Source organism: Melampsora larici-populina (genome assembly GCF_000204055.1).
Source record: "Melampsora larici-populina 98AG31 unplaced genomic scaffold MELLAscaffold_48, whole genome shotgun sequence".
Classification (NCBI taxonomy): domain Eukaryota; kingdom Fungi; phylum Basidiomycota; class Pucciniomycetes; order Pucciniales; family Melampsoraceae; genus Melampsora; species Melampsora laricis-populina.
The window spans coordinates 418,118-426,642 of record NW_006768812.1 but is presented as its reverse complement, the minus strand read 5'-3'; the positions used below and the strand labels follow the sequence as shown (position 1 = coordinate 426,642).

Here is an 8,525-nt window from a genome sequence, read left to right as displayed (position 1 = left end):
ATTTGATATCAAAACAACTGATTAAAGTGGATGCTAAAGACATCAAACTGATTAAGATCAGGTTTGAAATAATGAGTTGAATGGAATTGGTTTGTAAATGATAAGATGGAGATTGATAAACATAAACTTCCTTCAAGGTTAAAGAAACAAACACCTAAGAGTTCAAGATAAAAATATAAGAGATGATGATGATGAGGCGGATGTTGTTTTCTAAAGTTAACGATCAAAAGATAAAGTGTAAATGAAATCGAAAAACCAAAGCCAAGTGAAGCGATTGATTTCCTTGAAGACTTAAAAACCAGTCAAGAAAGGTGAAAGAAACAAATGGAAGTACGATTCGAAAGCATCATGGTGTGACATACGGGGTTCCTTATTGTGGTTGGTATAGTGCAGAGGTGAAAGAATGGGGTTTGCCCCGTGGCTGATCAGTTTTGAGCCTGTGTTCAAGCCCCACTGCCTGATTCCCTTTTTGCAAACTCTACGCCGTAACTCGGAACGTTCCACGGACCGTGTTCGAGGGGTCACCGAGGCGGTTTGCTTGCACCGCCAAAAACGGTGATGGGAACCGCATTCTTGCGGTCCCATCTGAAATCGATTCAGAAACGTCGCAAGTAGTTTAAAAACGTGACGGCAAGAAAACGGTTTCAAGAACCGTTTTCTTGCCGTAGGTTTACCCCCTGGTGTACTGTACATACCACTCAAAAGTTAACATGCCACAAGCTCAGCATTCCTGGTTTTAGTTGCATCGTGAACATTGTGGATGGTATTTGTAGGTCAGCGAGTGACATCCTTTCGCATGTCACTCGCGCTCTACATGGAGATTTGGCTGATCCTCGCCGATCACAAAGTCAAAAAGCACTCTTAAAGCGGAAAATTTGGTAACAACGCGCGACCTTCGGCCCAAACTGCGCCTGGTCCTTAATGTGGCCTACATACGTCATGTCCAAAAGTCGCCCTTCGACCACCAGCTTCTCCAGATCGCAATCACACTCACTTTCCCTCAGAATCGATGCTGCGGTGTGCGTTGCCCTTTTCTTCGAAACAGTCCCATTTGGCAAGATTGCGGATTGCAAACTTCCAATTTTGTTCGCACCCCTCCATTGTGATCCGGAAGTCGCTGCTTGCTAGGAGACCTTTAACACAAATGGTAACTTGCGGCTCGAGTGAGCAAGGGATGCATGATGTGCCCTCATGTACTATGTCACAAAACTGATTTTGAGTGCCAATCAGTGTTATCTTTGTTGCCGGAACTGGCAGTTGACTTGTGCTTCTTTGCCTCAGCTTGCCTTTTTCCCGACTGCTTGCCTTTCTGGTTACAGTTGCCTGCGCGATATCCCGTTGAAACTTTGCCACATCATACGACTACTGAGATGTTCGATTTTCCATTTCCTGTGATTTTACTTTTTTATTGATTAGACAGGGTGTGTATGCGCTAGACTGTATATACATTTATGTCACGACATTTGTACTATATGGCCATTCCTGAACCTTTGAACCTCAATTTTCTCCAACTGCCTTCTTCAACATCCTCCAGCTCAAACTCAACTTCCGCCATCGCCGCCTGTTTTCGTTTCCTCTGACAATCTACCCAACAGGACGGCTACATCTGGTCAAAAAGTGTGAAAACCCGCGTTGACTTCCGTCCAAAATCTCCTTCTCGATCATCTTGCTTCCAAATAAGTAAGTGCATATAGGTGTTGTGAGTGAATTGTCATCCCTTGCCCGAAATGTACTATTTTTTACTACCTGCCCAAGCTGATGAAACCCCTTGTCTTCGCGACGAATTGTATAGAATCCTTAACTCGTGGCTCCAAGGTTCCTACCGTTATACATATCATAACTGAAGCCTCTCGCGGTCGGGCTACACATCCACTCTCAATCACCTTTCAACTTACCGAGCGATCTTTCCGCGTACCACGTGGCATATTGCCGGCCACTTCGCATTCGTCCCCTATTGAAAGTCTCTACATAGAATCTTATCATAGGTGCTTGGCGCTCTCTGACATCGTCCTTCGAAGGCATCCGATCTGTCTTGGCTCAAAAGTCGTATTCGCACTCAACTAAAAGCCCTTCCTCGGCAAAAACGGGCGTTCACACACTGCGTGAGATAGGGAGCAGGAAATCTCATAAAAATAATTTAAATATCTATCACATCAGATCACATCACCACTACAATATACATACATCGCTCATTTTACCACCAAACAACCTCGATCACTCTCGATCACTTCACAATCCATCTCTCGCGACGTGAATTGACCCTATCCCTGAGCCCAGCCTTCCAGAAATTAGAATCCAGGTTTCGGCTCCAACGCCCCTCTACATACTTCACGTTGGTGAGATCCCACTACTCCATACGGTCTGTTCAGCACAAGATAAGATAGACTTTCAGGAACTACGATGGTGTTATTTAAGTATGGGGAATGGGACTATATCTGCAGATTTTCACCTCAACCGATCTGTTGAGTTGCCTTCTCTTCTTCCCTCTGCTTCGAGTCTACTAACAGGTATTACTGGAACTGCAAGAAAAACCACATCCTTTTCGGTGCTGATGCTTTCTAGAGTATATTTACATTGGTCCAGGTAACTTGCTATTCCGACAATTATTGGTTCATCCAGAACACGGAACGTCTGCAGCTCCTGATTCATACCTTGGTCTACCGGCAGATCTTGAGTATGTTGCATTTTTACATTTGCTTCTCTGCAACCTTTTGAGCCTCTCAAGCGGAGACTTCAGAATCGCGAGTCCAAGACTGAGTAAAATGTTTGATCTTTTCAACCCGTATTACTTAGAGAACGTGCAAAGTTTATATCGGAAGCCGGAATGGGGCTCAATCCTGAATGCTCTATCCCGAGAATGGCTTCAGCTGGAGGACGAGAGGGTTCTGTGGGAAATGTCGGTAAGCTTTAGACCCAACCCGTTTATCTTCCCTTTTGTATGCGTCTTGAACAACGCATGGCTCAAGACTATCTCTTCGGTTAGCGAATATCATCCTCTGTGCAATATCAGTGATAGTACCTCTAGTCATGTGTCGGTTCGTAGCGCGGAGGCGCGCCGCTGTGGGTAGAGTGGAGATGATCGGTACGTTTTTGTGATATTCGAAATGCGCCTTATTTGCGTTACGACAGTTGCTGACGAAATGCGAGTTGAACGTGCATATAGCACTATTGTTAATTTATGCACTCTGTTCTCTATTTCAACTGCTTGACACGGGTGCAATACTTCGGCAGGGAAGTCGGGCACTCGTTTGGATCACCGCATTTCATCAAACATTAGTCGTGTCTTTCTTTGTGGTGCTTGTGTGGCTTGGCTTACTTGGATTTCAACTCGTCGAGGATGGAACTTTGGCCAGCTTGGCGATACTCACTTTGTGCGGTGGCTTTCTCACCATCGGTTCGGCCTACATTTTCCTTGATACTGCTTTTGGTATCAGTCATTACTTTTTGAGTAAACCAGCCAGTCATCTGTACAGTCCTTGGACCTTCAGGTTTGTTCTTCGTTTCAGACTCGACATTTCACCTCATGCACGTATGACTCATTCTACCTCGATCATTCTCTTTTATTTACTAGCTTGATCATACTGTGGCCTATCATTGCTTGCACGCTCTACGTCATCTTGACAACGATGGTCATCACATACCGGCTTGGAGAGCGTCGACCAATGATTCATGTCATCAGTGCTGTTTTCACTCTGATCCTTGCAGAAGCTGCTCGATTCGGACTTTCTCACGCAATCTGCCGAAGGAGTTCAGGATCGGTAGACTCCAGCTTTATAGCAACATTTCTTGAAACCGCTGCACTGGGGTGGCTAGTGGGTGGATGGGTAGCCATTACTGAGGCTGATTGGGATGACTTCGAAGCTTGGGAGTAGTGAACAAATCCACAACAGCAAAAACAAAACATCTGCTTAAGAAATCATCATGCTACATTTAACCCGCTGAATGATGTCTCACTAATACCCTCTCTATTTATCCTAAGTGTAAAGAAAATTTCGTCAAAAACCAACATGGACATTTACCCAGTTTGTACCTAGTGTCAGAATTTAGTTACTAACATTATGTAGTGACCCTTCTGCGATGACCTCAACGACGCGACATGACACACTGTACTTACTTATTTTTCTTTTAATGGAGTATCTTCCTTCACGAATGTGTTTAATTTAATATTTTGATGACTCGATCAACAGTATTACCTTTGTCAGTCTACTGATTTACTGATTCATTGAGAGGTGCAAAGTTCTGTCGTACCCCACTGAACAGCTTTACTTCCTCTTCAAGTTCTGAGAGTGTAATTATCCCTGCATTTTCTAGCAGATAACTTTTAAGAGCTGTGTGATTTGATTCTATAACCATCAACAGCTGATCATTTTGCCAGCCTCCAAGCTTCTGTGCTACAACTTCAAGTACTTGAAAGGCTAAATCAATTTTCCCAGTCAAGTTGTGAGTGAAATGATGATCACTGCTCATTTTGATCGAACACCGTGATGGTCGGCCAAGTAATGCATCAGGTCTCGAGTATTTGTACCTGATCATACCGGCCCGAGTTGAGAGCGGGTAATTGAATCTATGACGTCGAGTCGAAAACCAAACCATTCAGATTGATCCTGATCGATCAAGCTTCAGCCTTCAACTCATCAAACAGCAACACTCCCATTGCTGTTCTCTCATACGTAAAATCAAGCGAAATGTCGAAATCACAATTACCGGGGATGAGTGCCAACGTCCAAGGCAAATTGACAAGCTTATTGAGGTCCTATGTCAAGCATCGTCCTTTGGTTCAGAAGACTTTCATGACTACATTCGCGCTCTACGTTATCCTAGCTACCACTGCAGGCTTGCGTCCCAAGAAGAGGAATCCTGCGAAACCGAATCAGGTTGAACAACAGAAAGCTGCGGAATCGAAAAAACCGACTCGTAGTAGGCGAAGAGGAGGGCCTCGGGTTGAGGTCGACGCATTATTTTTCGAGCGACTGAATAGGATACTTTCAATTGTCATCCCTAGCTGGAAGAGCAAAACTGCCTCTCTGCTCGTAATTCATTCGGCATTTCTCGTCTTCCGTACTGTTTTATCTCTTGTAAGTGAGCTTGACCATGTCCCTCAACTTACCTCTCGATGGTCTGAAATTGATACATCTTTCATTTTGACAACGAGGGACTTTGTAGTACGTCGCTAGCCTAGATGGCCAGATTGTATCCGCATTGGTCAGGGGAGAAGGCATGCAGTTTTTATCCCGGGTAAGTATTGGATTATTTTGCTGGTCTTGCTTCCATCCTCACTTCTCTAATCCTGGTTTATCTTTCAACATATGTCGTAGCTTGCATTATGGATGTCAATATCGATTCCAGCCACTTATACGAATTCGATGCTGTCTTACCTGCAATGCAAGCTATCGATTGCTTACCGCACTCGGCTCACAAATCACATTCATGACCTCTACTTATCAGATACGACATTTTATGCGATCAACAATCTGGATGATCGGATTAAAAATGTGGATCAGCTCATAACAGTAGATGTAGCGAAATTCAGTAGCTCACTCAGTGAGATCTACAGTAATCTCGCCAAACCAATCTTGGATGTGTTGCTTTACAATTGGCAATTGAGTAAGAATGTGGGCGTGGAAGGATTGGTTGGATTGACGGTGATTGTCCAGGCATCAGCCGCTGTTCGTACGTCATTTTATCGTGTGAAACCATCTTTTTGCGAGCCTCGTCCAATTAACCTTGACCTTTTTTTTCGACTACAGTCCGGGCTCTCACCCCTTCCTTTGGAAGATATGCATCTGAAGAACAGAAATTGGAAGGCGAGTTTCGATTCACGCATTCACGTCTCATTGAGAATTCAGAAGAGGTCTCTCTTTATTCGTCCCACAAGTCACACGAGATCGAGAAAAATATTATCGAGCGATCTTATTTTGGCCTTATCAAACATATCAATTGGGTTTACAAAATTCGGCTATGGCATGGTATGATTGAGGATGGAATCATTAAGTGGGTGTGGGGTAGTCTGGGCCTCATGATTTGCAGTATACCAGTATTTTTCAACTTGGATCAGGTCAACGTGAGCAATCTTGTGACTGCTGCGAAGGGCAATGATAATGACATGGGGGGTAGGACTCAAGGCTTTGTGACCAACGTGAGTTTGACCCTTTGGCATATTCCCAGCTACATATTATTTGGTATTGTCAACTTTCTAACGTTTCGGGGTCTTGAAATATCAGCGTCGGTTGTTGTTATCAGCCTCTGATGCATTTGGGAGGGTCATGTACTCATATAAAGATGTTAGTGAGCTAGCTGGCTATACTGCCAGAGTCGCCGAGCTTTTAGACACTATGGATAGTATCAAGAAAGGTCTGTATGACAAACGAAAAGTTGGGAATGCAAACGAGGGCGAAACAAAAACTTGTAAGATTCGAATCTTCTTTTGGAAGATAGCTTTCTGCTTGCCTATTCTCGTAAATTAATCTCCGATTTAAACCGACTCAGTGTTACAGAATCGAGGCACGATCAAGGAATCAGATGATGATATCATCTTCGATGAAGTTCCGATCATCTCTCCTAATGGAGATGTTTTGGTAAAAAGCTTGAGCTTTCATGTTAAACCTGGTGTGAGCAACGTTTTTTAGTTATCAACAAGCATGATGATTGTCACTGATTTATGATATCCCGTGGTTGCCTATATTGTACGCCGTTTTTAGCAACATTTGTTAATAGTTGGTCCGAACGGGTGTGGTAAATCGTCCCTGTTTCGCATTCTCGGAGGACTTTGGCCAGTCTATGGTGGCACTGTAACCAAGCCACCAGCCTCAGAATTTACTTATATTCCACAAAGACCATACCTATCGTTAGGAACGCTTCGAGACCAAATCATCTATCCCGATACTAAGATCGAGATGCATACACGTGGTGTGACGGATTCGGATTTAATGCGCATTCTGGCTATTGTTGAGTTAGACGGGATTGTTGAACGTGAAGGTGGTTGGGATGTGACCCGTGAGTGGCGTGATGCGCTCAGTGGTGGAGATAAACAACGATTAGCCATATGTCGTCTTTACTATCATTGTCCGAAAGTAAGTCTTATTGCTTGACAATCAATATTCCTGGTATTTTGAGTTCTGATGGAACACGAGTTTCTTCAATAGTATGCTATCTTGGATGAATGCACTTCGGCAGTGACCCTAGATATTGAGAGGGTTATGTATGAACACGCAACAGAGCTTGGAATCACACTTTTAACGGTATCGCATCGACCAACACTCTGGAAATATCACCGGTAGGCATATTCCAGTATCCGTGAGTATAAAATATTGCGTGACTGATCAAATACGCCCTTCCAACAGCTTCATCCTACAATACGATGGTCAAGGTGGCTACTGCTTTGCAGAACTAGATGCTGAGAAGAGACTTGCTCTCCAAGAAGAGAAACAGGTGATTGACTTTCATACCCCAAAAGTTCACTGTTATACTGCTTAGCATGATTGTCTTTGAATTTCTTCAATCTAGGTATTGGAGCAAAAACTTTTAGAAATTCCTAGACTTCAAGCTCGGTTAGAAGAATTAGAAGAAGCTAGAAAGAATAAGGAAGAAACTCGTGAGACCGCAGGCCTTCCCCAATGTTAAAAGTCAGTTTTTTAGATTTATAATCTCCCAAAGATTTCAAATCGACTGATCTGATTAGGTTTTTTGTGATACTACTTTTTAACAGAGCCTGCACCTTTGACTTCTGAAGACTGGGTGTTTTGAGCTTTTCACTATTAAAGAGTGTTTGCTTTTTAGTGAGTGGCTCGTGGTCGAATCCAATCCGATCACATGTTGTCAACGAGCCAGTTGGTTTTCTTTGACTACACCGGCAGCCGTGTATTATAGATGTAACATTTAGACTGTACTATCGTCTTCCGTATCTTTAAAGGAGGACGGTGTATAGTAAAAACCTTTTAGAGTCACCTTGATGTGCATTTTGTTTTTCTAACCTTTTGTGACTTTTTAATGATAGCATACACGGTTATATTTGATGTTTCATGCCTCTATCGATGCGTTTGACTTGTGTTGTTATCAACTACCCTAGCCGGATGGCGGAGAGACTAGTAGTAATTGTTTGCTCGCGGTCACCAAGCTGGAAATCGTGTTTTTAAACATATCTATCATTTAGGGGATACAAAGTTGAAATCCGGCCGAAAATCTGGCCGCGTGGCCAGATTTCCAGATTCCATTTTTTGCGGTAATTCGGAATCTGGACATGAGTCCGGATTCTCTCAACTTTGAATCCCCCGACTTCAAGTTCCATGCCAACTTTCCACTACACCACCAGTCCCACATCCAATATCGACGACTCACCCCCACTTCACATAGCAACAACTCGATACCATCGCAAAATAGCCCTCAAGAGGTCCATTCAAACAGCACGACATGCAAGAAAGGCGTATGTTCAGAACAACCTAGACTCACTTGCAATGTTTCAAGTCAATCTCGCCGGGATAGATTTTTCTTACGCATGATTCAAGCCTTACAAATCCATCAAATTGCTG

The 8,525-nt window shown here is 43.5% G+C and overlaps 2 protein-coding genes across 2 annotated transcripts; both read left to right on the top strand.

The window, feature by feature from the left end:
* Positions 1 to 3,294: 3,294 nt before the first annotated feature.
* On the top strand, positions 3,295 to 3,872 carry MELLADRAFT_39059 (uncharacterized protein; the record flags this gene model as incomplete). Its single annotated transcript, XM_007415112.1, has 2 exons — positions 3,295 to 3,488; positions 3,572 to 3,872. Coding segments are annotated over 2 exons (495 nt in total), but the record flags the coding sequence as incomplete, so codon positions are not given.
* Positions 3,873 to 4,661: 789 nt separating this feature from the next.
* On the top strand, positions 4,662 to 8,011 carry MELLADRAFT_45097 (uncharacterized protein; the record flags this gene model as incomplete). Its single annotated transcript, XM_007415113.1, has 11 exons — positions 4,662 to 5,075; positions 5,164 to 5,235; positions 5,316 to 5,670; positions 5,748 to 6,136; positions 6,222 to 6,405; positions 6,487 to 6,608; positions 6,699 to 7,070; positions 7,143 to 7,273; positions 7,341 to 7,428; positions 7,504 to 7,622; positions 7,706 to 8,011. 10 exons carry the CDS (start codon positions 4,686 to 4,688, stop codon positions 7,618 to 7,620), a joined length of 2,220 nt encoding a protein of 739 aa, XP_007415175.1.
* Positions 8,012 to 8,525: the final 514 nt, after the last annotated feature.